General features: G+C 35.5%; 1 protein-coding gene across 1 annotated transcript; it reads right to left on the bottom strand.

The window, feature by feature from the left end:
- Positions 1 to 1,428: 1,428 nt before the first annotated feature.
- LOC142344290 (uncharacterized) lies at positions 1,429 to 21,326 on the bottom strand. The gene is made up of 4 exons (XM_075395875.1): positions 21,226 to 21,326; positions 18,499 to 18,539; positions 14,980 to 15,145; positions 1,429 to 1,744 (listed from the first exon to the last, which is right to left on the bottom strand). Exons 2-4 carry the CDS (start codon positions 18,511 to 18,513, stop codon positions 1,590 to 1,592), a joined length of 336 nt encoding a protein of 111 aa, XP_075251990.1. The 5' UTR covers positions 18,514 to 18,539; positions 21,226 to 21,326; the 3' UTR covers positions 1,429 to 1,589.
- Positions 21,327 to 27,631: the final 6,305 nt, after the last annotated feature.

Raw genomic sequence — 27,631 nt, 5'->3', positions numbered from 1 at the left:
CGACTAGCGTCGGGCGAACTGCTCTCAAGCGACCATCGAGCAGTTGGCTTCGTCAATAGCTAGCCACCCTATTAGTGGCTAGCTTTAGTTTAATTGAATACGGGTGAAGTGAGCGCAGCGGGGGGGGGGGTGGGGTAACAGTGGGGGGGTGGAGACAACAGTGAGGGGGCAACAGTTGGAGGGTTTCTTTTGGTTGCACTGGATCCTTACGGCCTGAATGATGTGCAGAGTTGAGAATTGGGGAAGGGAAGCGCAGCGAAGTGAGAGGGTGTGTTGATTTTTAAGGTGAGCGCGCGTTCAACACCTAAGAATCGCCCTTCACACCATAATTATAATTCTCCAAAACAGTTTCATTGATTGGCATAATTGGAGATTATTGAGCTGCTCTAAGAGAATTGAATGTCCGCTGGGCGCTAAAGGACTATCACAAAAGGACTAACTTAATTGCTACAAATTTTGTTTGAGAGCATTTGAAAACTTTTTCTTTTCAACATTTTTAAAAAAAATACGTTAATAAAAATTCCAGGTCCATGAACTTCTTTCAGTTGATAGAATTTAAATTATAGCTGATTTATTATAGATTACCAACATCCAATTTTATATCGGTTTTAGCATTCTATATTTTTTAAAGACCTACCCGGGTCGAGGTTTGGCGGTGAATTTTTGTAAGAAATGCGGTGAAGTGCGTTGAAAAAACAATCTTCACCTCGTATTTCCTACATCTTTTTGCGGTGAATGCGGTGAATCGCGGTGAATTATTTATTTTCACCGCGTTCTCAGTATTCTTATAAAAAAGAATCTTCCCTACCCCAGTTCGAACCCCGGGCCTCCTGCTTGCCCTTGTCTGCTTATTCCACTGCGCCAACTGTCAGTTTCAAACTTCATACTCCTTGTGAATTTAAATCAGATTGAGTAAAACGTTGGAACGCAAATGCGGTGAATTTTTGTAAGAGATGCGTTGAATTTCGCGATGAAGTTTGGTAAGAAATGTGATGAAATGCGGTGGTTTTCTTTCACCGCATTCACCGCTTTCACCGCATTTCTTACATTAAATTGCCGAAAAATTTGATGCGGCAAATTTTTGTTAGAAATGCGGTGAATTGTGGTGAAATATTTTTATTGCCACCGCATTCACCGCAATCACCGCATTTCTTACAAAAATTCACCGCATTTCTTACAAAAATTTACCCCAAAACCTCGACCGGAAAGTATTTACAATATACTTCTTTAAGTGGTAAAACAGTTTAGATGTTTATTCTGTTCTATTCTAGACAATAACATTTTAATGATTGATTTCATTACAGATAAACAAGATCATTGTAATGATGAAATTTGGTCTCATTTTCAGGAACAGTTCATTTATCAATCAATATGCAAATGTTCATCAGTTTGGTGATTGTCTGTTTTCTTAAAAGAGATATATTTGTAATCCTTTATTAATACTATTAATAATCCTTTATTAATACCAAATCAAGAAACATTCAGAAAAGATTCTACAGCGGGCACAAACTTTTAAAATAGCGTATCAAATTGAAAATTTATGTACTAATAACTAAACTCTTTTAAGATGGCATGTATCTTGGCTACTACTAGCGTCCCAGAATAGCCCTCCTCTTTCTCGGTCTTGTTATTGGTTTACAAGTCCCATCAGGTTGACATGTCTGATAACTATAACACTGCCTGATATTGGAGTACATGTAACAGTCAGCACATCTGTGTTCCACCAAATTACACACCTTTTGACCTGAAACAAACTCAATTGTTTAATTCAGGGAGAAACATTAGCAGTAAAGATTTCTTACTGAAAGTAAATAAAAAGAGAAAGATTTGAAATTAGTATAATTATTAGTTCCCTGTTGTATAAACATTATGCGGTGACAAAAAATTTGCCAGCGCTACCGTCAGAATGCGGTGAAAAGAATTTTTTAAGCACTACCACTAAGGACGACGAGTACCCATTAACTTACAAAATAGAGTCAACACTGAAATTCAAAGATTACTTATAGAAGGACACATAGATTGAGATCAATATTTTATAAAACTTCTAAGTTAAAAAGTACAAAAATAATTATCCTCAGATACGGCTAAAATTAAAACGTCTTCGTTTAATATTCTTATCTTTTATCCTTAAGCTGATTGTCTATCCATTAGGTGATCCTCTATGGACAGCGTGTTCGACATAACTTATAGTATTTTATCTTTTATAATATTACGAGGTTGCTGATCATTCATCACTACTCTTGCATGTTTCTAATGCAACTTTTCCGATGATGAAAATTTGCAAGATTAGCGGTGAATTTTGCGGTGAATTTTTGTGAGAATTGCGATTTTTAGCGGTGAATTTTTTTTTCACCGCATTGATCGCATTGAGCGCTAATCTTACATTTTTTACTCAAATTCACCGCAAATCTTACATCTTTTAGCGATTTTTTTTGCGGTGACACCTCGACCCGGGCACCCCAGCTTTGTGAGTGCAGGTTTCATTGCACTTCAGCAACCCCCCGCCCCCTAGCACACGCCATAATATGCCTGGATTTACTAGGCAAACGGCACGAGCTCTCTCGGGTTCACCACAGATACATATCATAAAACAAACCGTATATGGACCCTGAAACTCTCCTTAAACAGTAAAACTTTTTAATTATTACCTCCAATATTTCTTTCATAAAACAGAAAGTAAGTTTTAAAGGCTACCTCAACTTGACACGTTTTATGATAAGAAAGTTTCCAGATATAGTTCTTTTTAATGGTCAGCAATATTCCATATACGGTCTTCTTTAAGGTTAATTAATCTTCCTTTTTTCCCTTTTATGATTAGTTAATTTCCGTACATTGTCGGCTGTGTAGTTAGTTCTTTCCTATATGTGGTCCGTTCTATAGTAAGCAGTTTCATATAATTTCTGTTCCATAGTTTGTAAGTTTCAATCTGGCCTTATTTTTGTTCGGTAATTTTCTTGGCCCATTCGGTTGGATTGTTTTTCCAGTTGCTTTATTCAACTGCAGAAAAGTTTCCGTCCAATGTGGACCTCGTATGGGGAAATATTAACCATATAACAGAACATCTTTGGAGCTAACTTTTTTGCGATCTGCATGCAACTCCGTGTGTTGCTTTTCTCCAACTCTCTCATCCAGGATAAGCGTCCTTCTCAGCGGAGTGAAAAACAGCCAAATATAGAAAAAATGAGTTCAAACAAACGGTAAAAGTAGTATAGTAAGTTGCTATATGCTTGTGGGGGGTCTTCGTAATTTTTGCCCGTTAAATGGCATCTTGCTTCACTTTTACTTATTTTCTAAAGATTTGGAGGTTCATGTAAAGTAACTTTTAGTGGTGGTTGGAGAAATCATGTTTGCGCATTTGTTGGTGTCAGGTGAATGGTTATTGGATTTGTGAGCGGGGAATTGGTCAGACTTGTTTAGCTTTGATTAGGGAAGTAAATTTGTGCGAGAAATGAATCAAAAGATGGTTACCTCTCGGAAAAATAATTTCATGGTTGGATTTATTTGAATCTAACATTTTTTTCTACTTTCTAATTATTTTGAAGCAGTGAGGGAAAAGGCTCAAACTAAGATTACAGATATCATGTGTTGGCGAGGGTAGGAACTCAAGGGTTACAAGAAGGATTGAATAAACTTGAATTCAACAATTCTGTCTGCAGTTGAATGGTTTGTTTGTGAATATATGAAACATGGTCCTATGAGCCTAAAGTTTGGAACCAAGCGACCCGAAATTTGTGATCTGGAAATTATAAGCATTCAATCTCCACTGTAAATAACCCACTGAAAAATACTAGATTTCGAGTTATACAAATTTTTTGCTTTCGAAAAACTCCGTGTTACACCAATCGTATCAATGAAAAGTTTGCGATACAATTTTTGAAAAAAATAAAAGAAAAATACACACATTTTGCAAACCGTCACCGCTCTATTTACCTGAATTCTTGCACAAGCTGTCACTAAACTGTTTTTTTTTCCATCATCAAATAGAAGACCATATGAAGCAGAAATCCCATTTACAGCCCTACCCTTCATTTGACTACGATTGCCTTGCAGCTTGTAATTTTCCTGACCAATCTTTTCACCTTGAGAAGAAGTATTTCTTTGTAAACGGGAACTGGAAGAGCATCATTTAGAAAAGATGTTTGAACGACAAGGCGCGCAATGTTTTCGAGAGTGAAGCAAGAGAAAGTTGCTAAAGTAAGTTCAGTTTTCAACTTCGAATAAAACATAAACAGATTTCTCAATACTTTACTCAGTCTCTTTTCATTCTCTGCATCAGAATCATAATTGACAAAATAATCATTTAAACAACACAATTGATCAGTCCTCGTAACTTCGAAATTCTTGCTCCTCGTCGTTTTTCGAGCGACAAGCTCTTTATGATTCATTATCTTTTTGTGCTGCTCTTTTTTTCTTGTTTTTGTTGCTCTGCTTAACCACTGACAAAGGTAATTGTTCCTCGCTGGTAGAGGAGGTGGTATTGGCTCTCCCGTCCTCTTCGGTTTTGGTCGAGAGACCAGTGATTGAAACCCGATCAAGCTATTGCCAATTAGACGCTTTAATCCCTCAGGTAAATTCAGGACGTTATCATCCTCATCCGTTTCGTTCCCCCAATCAGATTCATTACAAAACTTTCTGCATTCTATTCATCTCGGAGCCAGAAATTTCTGAAAGGCAAGGTTGTTTTTGATCAGCATAAATGTATTTCTTTTAATCAAAAACACTCAAAGATTTCTGTTTACGCACACAGTTTCTATTTTTGTGAAGCAATTTTGACAATTTTGAGTATGACAAACTCACCGTTGGCAAGAGGCTTTTGAACAACTCATGTTTGAAATTCGACTGGGCAGATTTTTTGGGTGCTCTTTGCAGACATTTTACTACAGTCACCGGCAACTAAGGAATAGCGTTTCCTTCCATAGTTCGAGTTGATCGTGATTGTATCCACGATAAAAGTTATCTATTATGGTGATTTGGTAATTGTCTTTTGGAGGAATTCGAACTAATTTTTTCAAGCGCTGCTGTTTTTGCAGAACCGCGACCTCGCCTCGTTTACGCTTTCTGGTCTTAATGCATACACCATAACTCAAAGCAATGAGCTTTTTATCATTCTTTAGAATCACGTCAATCTTAACGTTTTCTGAGGCAGACTGCAAAAATTTTACAATGTGATGAAGTTCGTAGTTCATCATTTTGCGCGCAAATACTGTTGTGTATTGCGATAATCGGAGTTTTAATTCAGAATCTATGCTTACTTATCCGAGAAACTGTCTCTGGACGTCGCGATGATCAAAAATATGGTCATTATATTCAGAGATATCGTTGCGAGCAACAATTTTGCGTCTTTAGTGGGGTTCTACTTAATTCGAAAAATTTACTCTTTCAAGTTTGGAAAAATTTTTGCAGCTTCTCAAAAAAAAATTTTTTTTCAATACAATCAGGATATGTAAAGATGTCAAAGTTTACAAGATCCGGATTACCACGTTTTTTGCCACTAAGCAGTAACTGCACAGCAAGTGTCATGGGGACTGGAGACATTGAGATGGATTTTCATTGCCTGAATTGGGAATATGAGTGACTCAAAGTCCAAGAAAACCTCAAAAAGTGAAAACCACCTCGCGGCAAAGTTTTCAAACCTTACCTGATTTTTCTTTCTGTTTGTCATTGTGATTTGTATTGAATCTTTTTCGAGACAGTTTTGCTCTTCGCTGATATGCGTCGAAGTGTTCCACAAAAAGACAAGAAGAAAAACAGTTTCGAGGCAGAACGCTTGTTTCACGAAACTCTTTTCCAAAGTTTTTCGAGATGAGTTTCTGCAAGTTTATTATCATTACTTAGTGATAAGTTTCTCCGTTGCTCAGTAGTTTTGGTCAGATTGAAGTGTGTGGCTGTCTCTGGGATCAGATTCGTCGCCTATATCTCAGATGCATCAATTGAATTGACAGCATCTTTAATTTCATCGTTCGGACACCTGCAGTGATTGAAATCCGATTAGGCTATTGCCAATTAGACGCTTTACTCCCTCAGTTAGATTCAGGACGTTAATATCCTCATCCGTTTCGATCCCCCAATCAGATTCATTACAAAACTTTATGCAATCTATTCATCTCGAAGCGGAAAATTTCCGAAAGTCAAGGTTGTTTTCGATCAGCATAAATTTATTTCTTTTAATCAAAAACACTCAAAGGTTTTTGATTACGCACACATTTTCTTTTTTTGTAAAGCAATTTTGACAATTTTGAGGATGACAAACTCACCGTTGGCAAGAGGTTTTTGAACAACTCATGGTGGAAATTCGACTGGGCAGATTTTTTGGGTGCTCTCTGCAGACATTTTACTACATTCACCGGCGACCAAGAAATAGCTATCTCTGATCTCATCTTTTAAATTGAACAACAATTCTGGGTTTGACTGATCATATAGCGAGTAATTTTTGATAAGTTTGAGAGAGCAAGGTGTGCAATCAAATGAGATTTTTTTTGCTATATGATCATATATTGTTATTGTAGGATTTTTATGGATGAAAACTTGACGAATGAAACTGTTGGAGTACAAGAGCTGGCACTCTTTTTTAAATTTTTTCATTAGATTTTAATAAAAGTTTTTCATAGAATGTCTTCACAGCTCCAAATTACAGGCCCCACAATAGCATATTTGTTCCACAACATTGCTTGTTTTTAATTAGCCACATGTTTTATCAATTACTTTAATTACCCTCAAAAGTAGTTTTTAAAAGTTCATACTCTGTGAGAAAAAAATTTAATTAACTCTTTTACCTGAACTTTAGCAGAGCTTTCCAAATGTTGAATTCGTCATCATTTTGAGGAATTCTTGATCCAGATCTGATGACGCTTCTTGTCGTCTTTTGGTGTTTAGCTCAACATGTTTTGCTAACTACTTGGACTGTTGAAATTTGATCGCTTGATGGGCTTTAATTACTGTTATTCCCTGTTCAAGAAAGATCTTCAAGTTTCTTTAGGGGGTTACGTAATTTTGCTTAGATTGAAATACTTGCGCCTTTTTTTGCTCTTAGATGACAAAATTTTGAAATTGTTCTTCTGTTGTGTTCGGTAGCCGCTAGGTTCCGATGAGTCAATTGTTTCCTTGTTTCAGTTGCTTTCTGTGCAATTCATCCGGTTATTCCAAGCCTTTGAATCCAACCTCTCCTTTGTTGTCGCTTATCTTGCAGTTATGTTTGTAACCAACTCAAAAGTCTTGAGGAAAAGTTAACGTTTCAGCATTGTCCCGCCATAAGGTTTAATAGCGTCGATAAAACTTATCTATGCAAACACTTCTTTTATCAAAATTCGTAAGGGAGAGTTGTCGCCGTTTTTAAATCTTAAGCTGAAGACTGATGCTACGATCAGTCAAGCGAGTACGTTTTTCGACAAAGAGTCCTTAACTTTTTCGAACTAGCATGTTAGCAGGTTTAGTGAGGCAGAGCTCAAGAAACAGTTCAAGTTTTTAAATGTGAAATATTTAAATACTTTTTTCAACTGATCAAGCTCTGCCAGTTTTTTTCTTTGCTGTTGTCCATCAAACGGATTGGTCAATGAATGAGATTGGGAAACTGGATATCGTTCAGTTTAGCGAAGCTATTCACAAATGCGTACGGAAAGTTTACTTCCATATTCAATAGTCTAAATTGATCGTGATTGTATCCACGATAAAAATTATCTATTATGATGATTTGGTAATTGTTTTTGTAGGAATTGGAACTAATTTTTTCAAGCTGTTGTTTTGAAACATTTAATGATTTGCAGGTATTTGAAAACGGCGACCTCGTCTCGTTTACGCTTTCTGGTCTCAATGCATACACCATAATTCAAAGCAATGAGCATTTAATGTTTCTTATGAATCAGGTCAACCTTAACTTTTTCTGAGACAGAGTGCCAGGTTTTTACAATGTGATGAAGTTCGTAGTTCATCATATTGCGCGAAAATGCTGTTGTGTAATGCAATAATCGTCGTTTTAAATTAGATTCTTTGTGCTTATCCGAGAAATTGCCTCTGGACGTGGCTATGATCAAAAATATTATGGTCCTTATATTCAGAGACTTCGTTGCGAACCCAAAAGCAAATGTTTGTTTTTTAGTGGGGTTCCATTTAATTTGAAACTTACTCTACCAATTGTGGAAAACTTTTGGCAGCTTTTCGATTTTCGTTTGAAATTTTTCGATACAATCAGGATATGTAAAGATGTCAAAGTTAAAAGGATCCGGTTTACCACGCATTTTTACCACCATGCAGTAACTGAACAGCAGGTGTCATAGGTAAAAGAGACATTGAATTGGGACTATCAGGACTCAAAGTCCAAGAAAACCACAAAATGGGAAAATCACCTTGCCGCAAGTTTTCAAACTTTACCTGATTTTTCATTCTGTTTGGCATTTTGATTTGTAATGAAACTTTTTCGAAACAGCTTTGCTCTTAGCTGATATTCGTCGAAGAGTTCATCAAAATACCAATAAGGAAATCAGTTTCGAGGCAGAACGCTTGTTTCGCAAAACATTTTTCCAAAGTTTTTTCGAGATGATTGTCTGCAAGTTTATTATCAGTACATAATGATAAGTTTCTTCGTTGCACAGTAGCAGTAGATCAAGCAACGAAAGAATAATTTTTCCAGATGACGTAGAGATGGCAGCTGTTTTGACTCATACCTCAAAAACACGAGGTTTTTTTTAAGAAAGGCTTTATTTTGTCAGTCAGGTTAGGAGTTTTTATATTGAAATAAACTGATTACTTTTATCTAATTTTTGTCGAAGAAAAGTGTTTCCAATGAGTATTTGAAATATATAGTTTTTGAATTTCATTTATTTAAGACATTCACTTGAACATCATTCAAATCCTCAAAATTTGAAATATCATTCTCTTTTTTGAAATATCCTTGCTCGTTGGAATAACATAGTCTCCAATCGATGGCTTTGCTGAGTTTTTCCCCCGTTGGTTAGTATAATTGCATTCAATCTGAAGCAAGGTCTCAAGGTTCCAGTTTTTCTTTCTTGTAAACCAGATGATAACCCGCAGTATAACAGTACACAGTACAAGAAGCACTTATCTTTGCTCATTTTGTGAAAGTTTATAAGATTCAAATGTCTCGCTGAATTATGGTTCTCAGCGAATACTTTGAAATTGGCTTAGCGTACCCGGACAAAACTCAAGAGTTTATTTTTTAATTTATCGATTGTCTGCATCTGCCATCACTTTCTTAGCAGGAAGTTGAATCTAGCTTTGAAACTATGTTGTCCACTAGATCTTCATGACTGTTATCGGAAATTTACAATTGTAGATTGGTGTTGTATTTTTAACGAAAAAAATCGTAACTTGTTCAGGTTCATTGTCAGCAGGCTCTTTTAGGGTCAATTCCACTGTAATTCGAACATTTGAACTTTTTGTGGGAATTTGTTTTTGTCTGTTTAATGATTTCATCAATCTCTGATCCTTTACTGCACAAATATTCCAAGATATCGAGGTAGATTGAAGTTTATAATAGCTTTTTCCACTTTTGATAGAACTAGTGACTAAAGTTGAAGGAGTCGTTTCAACTGGTTCCAAATTGTAAACAAGGAGACAGGTCAAATTTTCTCTCGAAGCCAATTTTAAACACTAGAACCCAATTGTCACCGGACAGATCTTCTTATTCTTAATGAATGACACGCAAATGGTTCAATGGAGCGATAATAATATCCCTTTTGTCCATTGGCGCAGTTGTTTGCGTGTTTTCGCAGAAAACGTGTTAAACTGACTCACAAAACTTGTTTATCTGATGTTAAAAATTTGTCTAAAGTATTATTCCCGTAGATTTTATCTCGTTTCAGTGAACAATTATCGAAAGTGAAAATGACCTTGACATCATACTCCCCTTGCAAGGAACTCTTTGTCCAATTAATCAACTTTGAACTACTGAGTATTATACAACTTAAAATCAAAAATCACTCTCTTTGCGAGCTATAACAAATTTTCGACATGGACTAGAGCGGTGTGATCAGAGAGACCAAGTAAAAATTTTTGAGCAAAAATAAGGTTACCTAGTTTCTGATATTTTAAAGATGGTTTGTAGAAAACTTGCTTTATTTTTCGCAAAAGTCAGCTAAAATTTAAAAATTTTACAGAAAATTTCTTTGAAATAAGTCGCTTGTTTAAATTCTAGTTGATTTCGCAATCTGAACTAAACAAGTATCAATTGAGTTCTTTGAAATTGGGAAACTGTTCATTTGTATTTTTTTGTATTAAACTTTTTTGTATTGTTTTAATAAAAATGACTGTTTGAAAACTAACAACGAAGCGCTTCATATAGTAGCAAAAGAGTCAGCTTTAACGAAAACCGTGCATACCCGACTCTTTTAACATTTTAAGGTATGAATATTCCTTGCATTAAAATAACATTAAAAAAGATCTATATCTTTTTGTTATAGAACAGAAATAAAATAGGTTACAATTGAAATTTTATAAAGTGAAGCAGTCTACGAACAAACACACAGCAGATGCTTAACTTCAACACGCTTCTTTTTAACTACTTTTCTTCTTTGAAAAGCAATTAGAAAAGTAAATTTAAATAAGTGTGTGTTCGTTTTTTTGGTCTTTCCCATTATAACCCCCTAACTTAGTGGTCAGATCACTTATAGCACCCCAAATCATAGTAAATATACCATAATTGGGGGGCTAAAACTTCATGAGGTCGGCTATAACGGGAAGGACCCGTTTTTTTCATAATTCCGTTCTCAAAATTGAAGATATCAAAAAAATGAAAATTTAAAAGAACACCAAAAGGTTATAATATCTTTTAGAAAAAAACACGCAGTCAAGGAATTTGAACGCAGTTGAAAAGACTCACTTTACAACAGGGTATAATCAATGCAATAAAAACATGGTTTATTAGAGTTATCAAAGAGTTTTCTCACAGTGAAAAGAGTTCTCATTTTCGGAGCAACAATGACTTTTGGTATTACTATATTCTTCGGAGTATTGGAGAAGTTTTTTGTACGAGTGTAATCTCCATTCGATTTCTGATTCGAGGATGTGGGAGTTTAAAAATTGTCTCCAAAGATGATTTTCAGACTTGAAAACAAAGATGGGCTTTGTTGTGTGCTGTCTGGGCTCATTTTTGGACTTGGGTCGACAGTAGTAATTCAAAGTTGGTCGGATTGACGAGTGACTCTGGAGAATTTTGAATCCCCCAAAGATCTGCTAGGTGGTTACACTCCTGCAGAGCACCGAGCTGGTTCTCGTAGAAAAAAACACAGTCGCAATCGTTTTTATAAATAAGTTTCTTCGTCTCAATCGGAAAAATAGATTTATCGTAAGGACGCAGAGGATCACAAAGAGTTGAAAGCGGTACACTTACACTGGATGGAATGAAACCGGTACTGTTTGAATAAGGTTTATTGGTCTACTGAACCATAAATTTTATAAAAATTTGCGGAAGCCGTCATTGCTCAATGATTGTCCATTCTTCAATTGAACGTTTTTGTTGCAGGATTACAATAAATTTTCGTGCCTTGTCCGGAATACAGTTGATTGTTGAAAAGATTTATTGCTTTATGATCACCTTTGTTGAGTCATTCTGGATTTTGAAATTAATTTAGAAGTTCCAGAGATTTGTTAATGTTCCCTAAGAGTTCAAATCAGATCATGTTTAGTGCAAAAAGTCATTTCCTGAAACGTTTTTAGCGTAGAAGAATGATTACAGGTTTTATTGCTAATATCAAATTTTACAGTCACATTTGTTCAACATAAACTAGGAATACCAGGCTTGACTTTTGAACCGGTTCCTCATGTTCAACGCTGAAGAAAATGTGGTTTGTTTGGCCTTTAATGTCTGAAGTTGATAAGGTTACAAAAAAACTTTCAATGGCAGAGAGAATTTATGACCTTTTACTTAAAAATTACATGTGTTTTTGAGGTTTAACTATTGATAAAAGTCACAGAAGGCGCAGAGAGAGAAGTTTCGTTTATTGTGTAAACTAGGTTTTTCACCAAGTACAAGGTTTTAATATAATAACACACCCTAGGTCATAACTTTTTTTATCAATTTCCGTAAATAACGTTATTAGTACAAAACGAACATAGTGCTATGAAATTTACCTTCTTCTAAACTAGTTTTTTTACTCGTTTGCTGAAATCAAACATAGAGATAATGTGTGTGTCTGTCTCCTGGCACTTTCCAATTATTGTTTTTGTCAGCAAAACGGACTACCCTGTTTTATACTAACGTGAATTTCCGTGTGTGTGCAAATGCTGTTTGCAAAAAAAATTGGTACATCGTTTCCCTGAGGAAAACTATTGGTTGGAATAACTTGGATAAAAAATTTATACAATGCCATTTACAGCTGAGAAAGACCCAGAATATTGACACGCTCATTTTGACTGTCCTAAAAGTGAAAAACGTTTAGTCAGGGTAACTCTTGAAACTTATGAGTGAAGTTTAAGCTGAACACGACCATGAGAGTCAAAACATTTTAAAAAACTGTTCAAAAAGTCTTCCAAAATTCCATCTAACGCTAACAACTCTATTGAAAATTATTCAACAACAAAATCACAGAACGAAAACGAAATATCTAATTCAGAGAATCGCGTTGAAAAAGGTAGAAGCACTCACATCACAAGAAAAAAACATGAGCACGCACCTGGTTAAATTAAGCGATTTCAAAAGTGTTTGAGGATTCTCATTTCAGTAGAATAATCATTCTCATTGTTTGTCAGAATTTATGCCGTAAGCATGCATTATAAAAAACGGCTTTCAGAACTGGTAACCTCTAACTAAAATCATGTGTTCTTTGATTTGTCTGGCGTTTCCAGATGATAGTCAAATAGTGAAATGAAATGAGTTTTATGCAGTTCCTTGTTAGCACACAACCTTCAAATGCTTATTTTCGAACACAGCAACAATGGAGAAAACTCGAGAGATTTTCGGAAGAATCAAATTAGCTGTGGAATGCAACGTTTCAGCACCGTCGACAAACGGAAAAGCAACTGCCACTCAGAAGCGCTTAACAAACTTGAGCAAGGCCATGGTCACGAGCCAAGTCAACGTCAATATGAAACTGTTGCTCCCAATTTTCTGGAGAATGCTGAGAAAACATCGAATCAGCAATCGCAAACTGACTCGTTATCAATTGAAGCTCGAAAGATATTTGAAAAGATTTTGTGTGGTCCTAATTCTAGTGAATTCTGTCAATTTATGTTTATTTTTGTGAGTGGTTATGGGAAATTAGATTTTGACAATGATGTTTAAGTAGGCTTAGTTTTTAAAGAAAAGTTGCGGTATTGAAAAAAATCATTTCAAATTAGTATTGGTAGAGCGTCATATGAAGCGCAAAATGAAGCAAATCAACATTACGCATTTTTCAACAACTGGTTGACTATAGAAAAATGAGCAATATAAACACAAAAGAAACCGCAAATAATTGAGTTTTTTTTGTATGGGCTGATTCCTCGAAAAATCATACACTTTGTGAATATCCACGGAGGAAGAATGTCTGCTGTGTAAATATTCGCATGAGAAAAAGCGCTGTCATAAGGGATCTGGAATATTGTTTTTCTGAGTTTTCTGGCAGATAAGAGTCCAATTCTAAGTGATTTTGAAATTGAAACATTTTTTTTTTAAAAACTGTGGTTTGAAAGATTAATTGGCAAATTATTGGCACGAAATCGCCTTGATATTTGTTGTTCAATTTTGTAAACCGTTGGAAAAGATTGTTGACGTCAACTTTGTCAATCAATTAGTCAAAATAGGGTTTTCTGAAACCCGTCAAGCTGAATGGATATAAAGAGTGCTTGCTTTTTCACCAATGACACTGTCAAAATTATATCAGGGTCTAAGGAAAGACATCCAGCTAAATAATAAACAGGCCTTTCGCCATATTCCTTATACTCCTCAAGATATTAGGTGTAAATTTCACGACAATTTTTCAAAAGAATGGTTGCAGCAGTTTTTGTCAAGCTATGAAATGACATTATTGTCAAATGAAAAACAGTCGCGTCTATTCAGCTAGTGGAAAAAATCAATTTTACCGAGTCCTTACCACTAAAAAGTTGGAAAAACCCATAATCAACAAAACCGGGTTTTTAGTGCTCTTTTTTAACGTAAAATACTTTCAAGACAATTTTAGGGCTCAAGTTTTTAGGCTGATTTCCATTTTTCTACTATGTAATGAACCCATTACTACACTGTTGAAAGAACAAAAGTTAACAAAATGATTTTTCATTGCTGTTTCAAAGGTAACCACAGGACTCACTTTTTAGAGAAAAAATTGAAAAAAAAATCTTGAAAGTTTTCATTTTTTGATTTTTTTTTGTATTTAGAACTTTCTAAGAAATTTTTTTCAATTGAAATTTTGCCACTGAGCGAAGAAACAGCCGCTTTGTGCTACCAATTTTTCCAGCGAGAAGAAGTTGCCATTTGGCTGTTGGGGGAATGTACGAACAACCCCCTTCAAGAACTTTTACCTCTAAAAAACTCTAATCTTATTGTGAAATATAGTTTTGTTCAAGTTTTAGCAGACAATTTTACTCCAAAAGCGTGTCCAAGAATGCTGAAACTTAAACAAAACTCCATTTCACAAAAGATATCAATTTTTCAGAGGTACAGGTTCTTGTGGGGGGGGGGGGTTGAACCCCCACAAGCATATGGCAACTTACTACACTACTGGTACAAACCACCTCGAAAGAACTCTTTCCTTTTATGGCGTTTTATGGCAAGAAAGGTAGCATAAAACGGAACCTTTTAATCTCAATTTTTATGCACAGACTAAATGAATCTGACGTGCAAGTGGTCATATGGAGTGTTCATGAGCCAAATTGAACAATTTTTTTGGTCCTTGCATGTTTAGTAAGTTTACATAAAATCCATAAGTTGACGCTTTTTGGTTGGTATGCTTCATTTTCGGTGGTTTACCTAGGCTCTCCCCGGGAGTGGAAAACGTGCCATAGCTGGTAGAGTTTGGAAGCAGAATTAAAGAGATGAGATGAATCAGAACGTACGGTATTCATGAACGCAGGGGTGAGTTTCATCACATCCCATAGTACAAAATCCTCGATCGCACCAATTGGCGTAATCACAGTCACTCGTTGTTGTGCACTTGGCTTTCTCTGGCACCTTACATAAAACAACTGCCGCGGACAACACAAGAGCCCAAGAACAATAACGCTGAAATGTCAGTTTTGTATATTAGTTTCTCTGGAAAAGGACAGAGATCTTCGTTTAATCATTTAATAGGCCAAGACTTAATCAAGTCAACTTCAATTTGATTCTTTGGATCTTTTCCGGTCGTGCCCCCTCCTGTAGGTTATGCACCAACCCCCCCCCCCCCCCCCATTACCGAGCACGTGCCATTACCCGGCTCGAGGTGTCACCGCCATTCGACGCAAAATTATGTAAGATAAGCGGTGAATGCGGTGAAATTACATGTCTCAGGCGGTCAATGCGTTGAAAAAATTTTTATAGCCTGGTAGCGGTTAAATTACATAATTTCACCGCTCTGAATTTAGCAATGAAAATACATAAATTCACAGCTTTGAAAAAAATTGTACAAATTGTGTTAGATAAGCGGTGAATGCAATGAAATTACATAGATTCATCGCTTAACTTAGTGGTGAACTTACATTAATTCACCGCCTAGAAAGAAGTGTTAAAATTGTGTGGGAACAGCATTGAATGCGATGAAATTACACAAATTCACCACATGATTTCGTGGTGGAATAACTTAAATTCACCGCTTAGAAAACGCTTCGAATTGTCTTTTGTTCAACGAAGTTAAGATACATTTATTAAAAGACGCACGGAAAATTTACCCTCAAATATTCATGCATCTTTTTGAAACTTTTTTAAGCGTTGAATTTTTGTAATTTTACCACTAGAGTAAGCGGTGAACTTACATAATTTTACCGCATTCACCACATTTCACCGCAAAAAAATTGTAATTTCACCGCTTATCTTACAAAAGTTCAACGCGTATGTTTTACATAAAGGAGAGTGAATTTGATTTAAATTCAAAACAAATATGCTAGATATTAGTGAGCAGTGGCGCAGTGGAAGAAGAAGTGGCTGACATACAGGAGTTGCGAGATTCGAATCCGTGCAATGACGGAAACTTGTAGTAAGTGGTCAAATGCGGTGAATTTTTGTAAGTTCACCACTTACTGTATCGGTGAACTTACATAATTTCACCGCATTCACCGTATTTCACCGCAAAAATTTGCACAAAATTTGCGATGAAAAAAACAACTTTTCATCGCTTATCTTACATATTTTTCCCATTTTTGCTCGACCCGGTTACATAGTAATTCATCATGTAAAAATATGGCACGTGCGTCTTGGGGGTGCAAATAAAATGAACCCACTAAGCTGGGGGGGGGGGCACAAACGGTGAAAATCCGATTTTTTTATACGAAATGAGACAGAGCATTAAGATGGGTATTTAGATTGGTACCTGACATAAAACATCAAGATGCTTCCCTTACACGAAATAAGTGTAATTCAGTGAAATAAGTGAAATAATACATCTTGTGTTGCCATGAAGAACATTTTAAGAAGTAGAAAAAATGGCAAAAGCTAAACTAACAAAACCGGGAAAATTTAGACGTGCTTCGTTGGTTTTTGAGTGCAAATGTAAAGAGCCCTAGCCATGTCCAGAAAAAGATTAGTCATAATGTGTTTTCAAATTATGTTAGTGTTTCGTTAAACGAAAGGAAAAGGAAATCAGTGTAGAGTCATAACAGCCAGCTGGCAAGTTCTCGTGCAGCGGTCTTTCCAGCGATCTATTTATCCATCTTCTCAAAGTCCATCCTGGGATGAATGCCTATCATATCAGAAGATACCGTAAATATATTCAAAAGCCAGCAGTTGATTGCAGGTTCTTTTAGTTTTGAAAGTACTTACCATTTTGACCAAATTTCTTCCTGGTAACTTTTTTCATTATACCAGGATAGGAACTTGTATGTTTTTAGCTGAATAGTTGGAACATTATATTATCATGGACTTAGAGGAGATAGATAAATAGATCGCTGGATAGACAGCTGGGCGAGAACTTGTGAACTGGCTTTAACATCTCTCGAGTGATTTTCTTTTTCCTTTCATTTAATGAAACACTAACATAATTTGAAGACACGTTATGACTAATCTTTTTCTGGACACGACTAGGGCTGTTGTTATCCAGAACGTTTTTTTTTTTTGGAATTATATTTGTTTCTTCGTTTGATAATTAACTATCAACCGAAGAAACAAATATCATTCCAAAAAATTTTTCGACTGGGACAAATGATTCACCAAAATTCAATTTCTCGGATGCAAATTATAAAGGATGCAAATTATATAATTTCGACACCTTTTGCGTCTCATCGAAACAGCTGCCAAAATTTCAACTACAGAGATTTTTTTCGTGACATTTAAAAACGGTGCTATAGAGCAGAAACTGATCGCATTTACGGCATTGAATATCAACAGCGAACATCTTCACGCTAGAAAAAGACCAAAAGGTCTAGAAAACGAATAACATATTTTTTGAATTATTATAGGTTAGAAATACGAAAAGGTTTGAGGTTTTAGAAAAACGCAAAAATATTGTTTAATACAACAAAGAGTTGCCAAATGTCTGTGTGGCCTGTGTGGCTTCACAGTGTATTCTTTTTGTATAAGGTTTTATAAAGAAAAAATCCTAGAGATGCTTAAAAACACTTTTAAAAAAGTGAAAAATTGTTTTGCTTGACAACAAAAACCAATTTTTGGGGTTGACCAAGTAAAAACGAACCAAAATTGAAGGTTTCTAAGTAAAAGATTTAATTTATCACACGTCAAAAAAATGTCTACAGAGAAATAGAACTCCTTCTTATATAACAAACCAATAAACAGAAATGTCATTTGGAATTATGTACTGTCAAAGTATATTGTTTTTGCTGACAATCATTCGAAAACTTTTCTTTATTGAATCAGAGAGTTTTGTCGTTGCTGAAACTTGGTTTAACATTTAACAACGCGGTCATATTTTTTGGGCTTCAAATTTTTTAATGATTTTGTCTGTAACGAAAAAGAAAATAAGATTTTTACATTCAGAATTCTAATTTGAATTTTACGAAAAAATCTAGCAAATAATTCCTATAAGAGTAGAGCTATTTAAAACTGGTTTTAGTTCTGGTTGTCATCAGATGTGAATGGCGCTTACTCTCAACTTTATACATGACGCAGAACATTAAACGATATGCTAGCAGAGCACATTGGTATAAAATTCTGTTTTATACCAATTTGCTCTCAGCAAAATTCAGCAAAAAAAATCAGCAAAATTTTGGTTTAAGGAACCCTTGAAACTCCACAATTGTCCAAAGAGTTTACTATGCGAACTAATATTAAGTAGCAAAACAGCCAGACCAAAAGATTATTAAATCTCAAATAACAAAGTTTTGTTTATTGTTATCCTCATTCTGATGGTTTTGCACGGGTCACCAAATTTCAGCTTGAGTCTTGCAAATTGTTGTGATAGATCAATTTTCTGATGAAAGAGAGCATACCTGACAGTTGATCATCCTTCAGAAAGACAGTGTTTGTCTATCTAAAACACAAGGGGCAGTTTACATTTAATGTAAATCAGCAACAACTGAATAACATCCCGGCCGAGACGGGATGATAATCCTGTAAAATATTACAATATTCTTGCAAAATTTGATTATCTTATAAGATCTTGCAACTTGCTTGCAAAAGATGTTTATTTTGTAAGATCTTGCAAGATGAATGGTTACATTAAGAGATTCTTGCAAGTTTGTTCCGGTTGATTTGCACTCCCGTTGGTTCGTTTGTGTGTATTATTCTTCATTTATACTATTTAAAAATCGCGAAACGATTGCACGTATTTTTGTTGACTTTTATGCCATTTTTCAGTTTAAAATTGATAAGCAAGACAAACTTAATTTTTTCCATAATATTTTTGATACTCGCTTTCTATATAATTTTGTAAGAATCTTGCAAAACGAATGCTTATCTTGCACGAATCTTGCAAGGCTAATGATTATCTTGAAAGGATCTTGTAAGTCGAATGCTTCGCTTATGGGTGTGTGTGTGTGTGTGTGTGTGTGTGTGTGTGTGTGTGTGTGTATGTGTAGCTTTAGTTAAAAATCGTTCCCCGGCAGTGAATTGATAGAAACCTATAAAAACTGATATATTTTACCCTGTCATTGAAAACGGAAATATAGCTCAATTATATGGCGAAGCTGCAAATACTGGAGTCTTTAGTCCTACTTTCAGTCTATGGTTGTTTTAGGACAAAAATTCAAACAGCATAGTAATTTTAGGAGGATAAATATTAAGCAACAAAAGAGTTCAACCGAGAAAGGCAATTTTTAGGGCATCACGCTAATTACAAGTTTTCTTTCAGATAATTTGATAAAGTTATTATACTTCCCTGACTTCATTTCAAAGAAGTCTTTGAAGTTATTATATTTCATCATCTCTGCCTTTTCTTTAGCGTAGTCCATGTAAATTGGAAGTTCTTGAAGATGTTAAACTGCAGCACAAATATGTCAGAATACTGAAATCTACGCCTATTTTTATGTTTAAAAAATTGGACCGTTTGCAAACTGAAAACAAGTTTATTGGTTACTTCCAGAGGGCCTTTTCTCAATTGGTGCTACTGTCAATTCGCGATACCGGTTTCTAGTAGCATAATTGCAATGACGAACTGACAATTTCTGTACTCTACATCTCCAAAAAAGAATCTTTCATAATATTTTACACGCTAATATTTTACAGGGAAATTGATTATAAATTGCAGGTGAATTAACCAAGAATTTGCAAGTAAATTGTTCTTTAATACAACCAGAAACTCTAGGTAAATTTGCTCGCAATATTCGTAGAAATTGCAATTTTACCCTCCTAGACTTTTAACAGCAAAATCTTTTTCTAGAGAGCAAATTGCTTGTAAATTTTGCAGGTAGAAGTACACGTCATTTTAAAAATACCTGCAATTTCTAGTTAGATTGTAGTCAATTTTACACCGAATTTTATCTGAAAAGAATTCTCTGGGTATTTCTACCCACTAAACTTTCATGCAATATATGCACCTAATACCTACGCTCCTAAAATAAATTGTTGTATTGAGTTTGCAGGTAATTTCTAGGTAATGTATTATAAGTAAATTGGACGTATTATTTTTTTGCGGATATTTTTTTCTTTTTCTTATCTGCAAACATTGCAAGAAAATTTACCTAGATATTTTTTAGAGTGAAGGTGAATAGCCTTTTATTCTATTTTTTTTTTCATTTTTGAGAGTTTTTTTCTGTTTGCTTTTGAACGTATACTTTTCAATACTTTACTGGTTCATAGGTAAAAGTTCTGAAACGATGCCGTTACTGCCACCTGTAACTTATTTGAATATCTTGAATCAATTTTCATGTGTTGAATATTTAATACGTTGATTTCATGTGTTCAATATTTAATACGTACTCTAGTTCCAGAAAACTATAAATTTGTTTGTGATTCAAGGTGCATTTTAAAAAGATTCAGGAAATTCCGCAACATACCACAGAATTATAATTTTTTTGGCTACTGGGAACAAAATTTGACGCTGGTTTGGTGTCCGTTCAAGCAAATGCTCGTAGAAATATACAAAATCATACTTCCGATATTGCTTAAAACAATTACATTCAAAAGACGACTTTTTGTATCACAAGCAGTAATAAATTTTTTTAAAAAAATGTATAAAGGATTTAAATAGTTAGTTCCGCAAATTAGTCCCGCTTGCAACTCTCCAAAATTTACCTTCGTTATCATCACAATTCTGAAAACTGTTTGCCGTTGAGCCAAAATTTATCCAATAACCTTAGAAATACCTTTGAGGTCAAGTAAGCTATGTTTTACTCAAAAAGGGTTGTCAAGTAATTTATGCTTTCCAAACAAACTTTTGTAGATAGAAACTTCTGACTATTGAACGGAAAAGAGAGTGATTAAGATGTAACCTTAAGTATAGATAGACGCAGGATCACAGTAAAACAATTTTTATCAACAAAATCATTTTTCGCCTTATGGTTAGAGTATATTGAATTAGGAGAACAACCCCTACATGTGCCCATAAATTGTTAGAAAAAATAGGTTTCTAACGACCAAATTGTTTTGTTCAAAGCATTGGTTTGCTCAACTGTACTTTTGCATAAAGAAATACTTGAAAGGCAAATTGATACCCGAATAAGGTTCGATAGTTTCAAAATTGTACTAATTTTGCTTATAAACCATTATTAAAAACGTACTCTTGAGTCATCTTCGCATTATTCCTTAGGCAGATTAATTCTGTGGATGTAGGCAAGTTGTACCTCTGGTCCAGAGCGTTTTCCATAGATCTGAGACGTCGAAGTTCATTCGAGTTATCTTTGTATTGGTATATTCAGTTTTGTTGTTCCTTTTTCTTGAACTCTGACAGTAAAAAAATGCGGATTTTCCTTGTGTGATACAAGTGGGTCACTTTTTCAGCCCTCCAATGTTCTAATAAAAAAGAATTCCGCTCATTTCAGCGTTGTTTGTAGTACAATTAATTGAACACTCCGTTAAAGTGTTTCGCAAGCTGAACACATTTATGTTGGGGCTGCTTTTTTGGATGTTTTCCTTTAAAAGTTTTCCTAATTCTGTTGCATACTTTTTCCCCATTATTTTCGCACGTAAAAAATTTTTTAGATTCCGTATTGAAAAACTGGTCGGGTTCAAACATAAGAAATTGTCGGTTTTTTGTCGGTTTTAGTTTGCCAAAACCGTTAAAGCCCTTACGTTTTTTAATCGTTTCGATCGGTTTTTGTCGGTATTTAAACATAAAAAGCTTCGGCTTTTTCCGTTCTAAAATCTTACAAAACAGAAAGTCTTTGTTAGGATCCGAACCTACAACCCCCAAGATTACATGCCACCTTCTGCTCCAGTGCACCACCTCTCACTTAGTTTTCCCGTACTTCTCTTGTATTTAAATCAAATTAAAACTGACGATGCCGACAAAAACGCGACGATCATCGACACTTCTGACATCAAATACCAACGATACCGACAAAACTGCACTAATCGACACTTCTTACATTAAACGCCGACAATACCGACAAAAAAGACGGTAATCGACGGTTCCTATAAATAAATAAAGCTGCGAAATCGACAAAATTCGACAAAAACAATGCTTCTTGCTTTGAATATGTCGCAGTTTCTCAACACGGGAGAGTATCATTCAAAATATCAGATCTTTTTGTCATATTGGTTATTTCTTGTTGGCTTAACAGAAGTGGGTTAAACTAAACCGCCAAATTTCTTTACTAACATTCACAAATCTTTATTTACTTCACTGAGACAAATCATTCAATAATTAAACGATGCGGGCAACACTTTGTAAGAGAAGACTCAGTGTACAACTCTTACTCACTTGTGGTCAAAGCGGTTTCCTCGGGGTAATCGGCATTTTAAATTTGCAAGCCTTAATTTAAAATAGTTAACTCAACTCATTTGTTTCGGAGAAAAATTGTTTGTTATCTATTCTTCTATCAATTCTTTCTCTAAATCCTTTATAAATCTTCTAAACTCAATTTTGAACAACTGCCATTTGTGTGATTACTGTTCTTGATCTTGGAGAAAGCTCTCTCTTTGTAATCAGGTTTTGATTTTGATTTGCTTTTCTTTGGCAGTTTCTTTTTGTGGCACATTTGATATTGGCCCAGCACCCAAGTCACGCCCCCCGTTACCGAGCACTAGCCATTACATAGTAAATCATCATGTAAATATATTGCACGTGCATCTGGGGGTACAAATAATATGCGCCCACAGAGAAGGGTCATTTAATTTGAATGCCAACACAGCAAAGTAAACAAATTCTCACGTGCTAACGAATGATGTATTGATAAATTATATCATTCGCAATCATTCAACCAGATCCAGAAAACAGTTTTAGAAACTGAGGGCAAAAATTTTTGATATCACAACACATAATAATAAAAGTGATTACTCACATCGTAGCCCAACAGCAGTTTTTCCCATTATAGCTCCAATTTCACTAAGCTGGAGTGGAGGATACCCAACGAAAATGATCCAATCAAGTGTATTTGGTGGTGGTGGTGGTGGTGGTGGTGGTGGTGGGGTGGGAGGGGCACACGTTAGTAGTAAGATAATAGGGTACTAAGATAGGGGGGGGGGGTTATCCTTCGAATTAATACGTGTGATAATAGGGGGTTATCCTTGGCGGCGCTACATGTAAAACAACGGCCGTGCGTGATACATGTAAATTGGCATGTAGGTTGTGCGGAAAAGCCTGGCTAGAGTCATTTTTGAGTGAGCGTTCATAAAATCATATGGCTACAATTGCTACAGTTGATTTGAAGAGTATTCACGAAACTTATAAGGAAATCGAAAAAGAATATTCACAATACGGTGAACGGTTTTTATACTTTTTAGCTACTTGTCTTCATTTGGATCCTGAGATTGATTTAGATATAGCTTTGAAACTACGACCCTATGGTGGTTTGATTGGCATCGACAATTCAGCCCTCGACAAATATTTTAAATCGTTCAAAGTTTTGAGACTGCATGCGATACTTCACGACGCTTCCGGTTTTGTATATGAATATAGTGAAAAGGGTCCAGGCTATTCCTACGTATTACCTTGTTCAGTCACAAATGAGTACCTTGGTCATGTGACTGGAATTGGTTTTTGTTTATACGTAAAATCCTTCAAAAATAGTTTATTCAATTTGCTGGAATGTTGAAATCTGGAGCAGTTGTTCTTGATTTTGAAGGCTTTAGAAGTAAAAAATCTGGATTTATAATAAAAGAACTTGCGGTATCTACCAAAAATTACAACGATACAATTTTGTTTTTACCTCCAAACTCATTTAACATACTTTCTTCGAGTGAGCAAAGATCTTTCCTGTGGGTATCTAAATTTCTTCATGGTCTCTCGTGGGAGACAGGAGAGTACCCTTATCATTATTTGCAACAGATTTTTCAAAGTATAGTTCTTCGATTTCCCTTTTCTGATTTTTACGCAAAAGGATTAGAAAAAACGGAAACTTTACGGCAGCTGTTAGAGAGGAACGTTATCAACTTGGAAACTTTGTTTTGCCCAAAAATTGAACACTTGAAATTATATCGGGAGACACCAGTTTGTAAATTACATGCATTGAGTTGCCCAAAACCACAAAGAAGCAAGCATTGTGCCAATAAGAAGGCAAAACTCTTTTACCAGTGGCTGACGAATGAATCGTCGGTTGGAGAAACCAGCTCCGTCTCTACTTCAAGTGAATTTGTCTCCAAATTTGACAGTTTACAGTTGCATAACACCTGAAAATCAGTTAACGGTTACTCTTATCAAGGAAGAAAAAATTGACACAAGAGGGCAAACAGTTTTGAGAAAACAGCAGATCGTGTGTGCTGGTGCTGAAATAGAAGCTTTCAAGAAGTATCTGTCTCTACTGGAGTACTTTCAATTGTACCATGTCTTTACAAGAGAAAATGAAAAGGTTGAAACTAACCCCTTTACCTACGCCCAAGCGTGCAGTGCCAATTCTGATGTCTCTGGACGATGAGACTCTTCCCGATGAAATCAAGCAGCTGATTAAAGAGAACAATGTAGAGTCAATTGTTTTTAGAGATAAACAAGATTCGATGAATGCAAACTATACAATCACTTACAAACAAGGAGACAACGACTCTGGATATGTTTTGTATGAATTTTTTATTGTTGAATAATTATGTAACATTCTTGAAAAGCAATTCATTTTTTGAATAATTTTGTTTCAAAATGAGTCAAACCGAAGATCAACTAGATTCGGGCGGAGGCATAACTGACATGGTTTTTGACGCTGACCACCAAGAAAGACGATCTTGGAGGTTTTGCAATTCGAGATTGCCTCGATCAGAGGTTGTATGCTTTACACAAATCTTAATAATAATTTTTCTTATAACTGTGTCTCTCGCCAAGGTGTTTTTTAAAGTCTCGACTGTGAAGAATCCACATTTTGGTTTTCACTTCTCTCTTGTACAGTTGGATACGCTCTTCCAAATCCAAAGTTATGAATAAAATTATTTCCACCTCTGACCGGTTGTTCATGGCTGTTTGCGGGCCATCTTGTTGCGGGAAAAAATGAGCTCATATTCAAAATGTTATTAGTTGGCACTTTTTTCCCAGAATTTCAAACAATTTATTATTTTTATCAGCACGATCAGCCCAAATTCCAATCGTTAGAGAAGAAACTGAACATACATTTTAAAAAATTCTCTAATTTTGAACTCATTTCAGAGTTAGACAACTGCCTCCTTGTGTTCGATGACTCATGTGAAGAAATTTTTAATGACAAAGAATTTTCAAAATTAGCAACCGCAGGGCGACACAGAAACATCAGTGTAATTTATGTTAAACACAATTTGTTCCAGCAAAGCAGATGGTCCAGAACAATTGATCTAAATACAACACATATCATATTGTTTAAATCACCACGACAAAAAAGACGGTAATCGACGGTTCCTATAAATAAATAAAGCTGCGAAATCGACAAAATTCGACAAAAACAATGCTTCTTGCTTTGAATATGTCGCAGTTTCTCAACACGGGAGAGTATCATTCAAAATATCAGATCTTTTTGTCATATTGGTTATTTCTTGTTGGCTTAACAGAAGTGGGTTAAACTAAACCGCCAAATTTCTTTACTAACATTCACAAATCTTTATTTACTTCACTGAGACAAATCATTCAATAATTAAACGATGCGGGCAACACTTTGTAAGAGAAGACTCAGTGTACAACTCTTACTCACTTGTGGTCAAAGCGGTTTCCTCGGGGTAATCGGCATTTTAAATTTGCAAGCCTTAATTTAAAATAGTTAACTCAACTCATTTGTTTCGGAGAAAAATTGTTTGTTATCTATTCTTCTATCAATTCTTTCTCTAAATCCTTTATAAATCTTCTAAACTCAATTTTGAACAACTGCCATTTGTGTGATTACTGTTCTTGATCTTGGAGAAAGCTCTCTCTTTGTAATCAGGTTTTGATTTTGATTTGCTTTTCTTTGGCAGTTTCTTTTTGTGGCACATTTGATATTGGCCCAGCACCCAAGTCACGCCCCCCGTTACCGAGCACTAGCCATTACATAGTAAATCATCATGTAAATATATTGCACGTGCATCTGGGGGTACAAATAATATGCGCCCACAGAGAAGGGTCATTTAATTTGAATGCCAACACAGCAAAGTAAACAAATTCTCACGTGCTAACGAATGATGTATTGATGAATTATATCATTCGCAATCATTCAACCAGATCCAGAAAACAGTTTTAGAAACTGAGGGCAAAAATTTTTGATATCACAACACATAATAATAAAAGTGATTACTCACATCGTAGCCCAACAGCAGTTTTTCCCATTATAGCTCCAATTTCACTAAGCTGGAGTGGAGGATACCCAACGAAAATGATCCAATCAAGTGTATTTGGTGGTGGTGGTGGTGGTGGTGGTGGTGGTGGTGGGGTGGGAGGGGCACACGTTAGTAGTAAGATAATAGGGTACTAAGATAGGGGGGGGGGTTATCCTTCGAATTAATACGTGTGATAATAGGGGGTTATCCTTGGCGGCGCTACATGTAAAACAACGGCCGTGCGTGATACATGTAAATTGGCATGTAGGTTGTGCGGAAAAGCCTGGCTAGAGTCATTTTTGAGTGAGCGTTCATAAAATCATATGGCTACAATTGCTACAGTTGATTTGAAGAGTATTCACGAAACTTATAAGGAAATCGAAAAAGAATATTCACAATACGGTGAACGGTTTTTATACTTTTTAGCTACTTGTCTTCATTTGGATCCTGAGATTGATTTAGATATAGCTTTGAAACTACGACCCTATGGTGGTTTGATTGGCATCGACAATTCAGCCCTCGACAAATATTTTAAATCGTTCAAAGTTTTGAGACTGCATGCGATACTTCACGACGCTTCCGGTTTTGTATATGAATATAGTGAAAAGGGTCCAGGCTATTCCTACGTATTACCTTGTTCAGTCACAAATGAGTACCTTGGTCATGTGACTGGAATTGGTTTTTGTTTATACGTAAAATCCTTCAAAAATAGTTTATTCAATTTGCTGGAATGTTGAAATCTGGAGCAGTTGTTCTTGATTTTGAAGGCTTTAGAAGTAAAAAATCTGGATTTATAATAAAAGAACTTGCGGTATCTACCAAAAATTACAACGATACAATTTTGTTTTTACCTCCAAACTCATTTAACATACTTTCTTCGAGTGAGCAAAGATCTTTCCTGTGGGTATCTAAATTTCTTCATGGTCTCTCGTGGGAGACAGGAGAGTACCCTTATCATTATTTGCAACAGATTTTTCAAAGTATAGTTCTTCGATTTCCCTTTTCTGATTTTTACGCAAAAGGATTAGAAAAAACGGAAACTTTACGGCAGCTGTTAGAGAGGAACGTTATCAACTTGGAAACTTTGTTTTGCCCAAAAATTGAACACTTGAAATTATATCGGGAGACACCAGTTTGTAAATTACATGCATTGAGTTGCCCAAAACCACAAAGAAGCAAGCATTGTGCCAATAAGAAGGCAAAACTCTTTTACCAGTGGCTGACGAATGAATCGTCGGTTGGAGAAACCAGCTCCGTCTCTACTTCAAGTGAATTTGTCTCCAAATT

The sequence above is a fragment of the Convolutriloba macropyga genome, chromosome 8 (genome assembly GCF_964194025.1).
Source record: "Convolutriloba macropyga chromosome 8, txConMacr16.3, whole genome shotgun sequence".
Classification (NCBI taxonomy): domain Eukaryota; kingdom Metazoa; phylum Xenacoelomorpha; order Acoela; family Convolutidae; genus Convolutriloba; species Convolutriloba macropyga.
This window is presented reverse-complemented; position numbering and strand designations above follow the sequence as displayed.

Coding starts and splice junctions, on each gene's coding strand:
- LOC142344290 (XM_075395875.1), bottom strand. Junction 1,745..14,979: donor CCCCTGCGTTCATGAATACC/GTACGTTCTGAT, acceptor AGTTTGTTTCAG/GTCAAAAGGTGTGTAATTTG.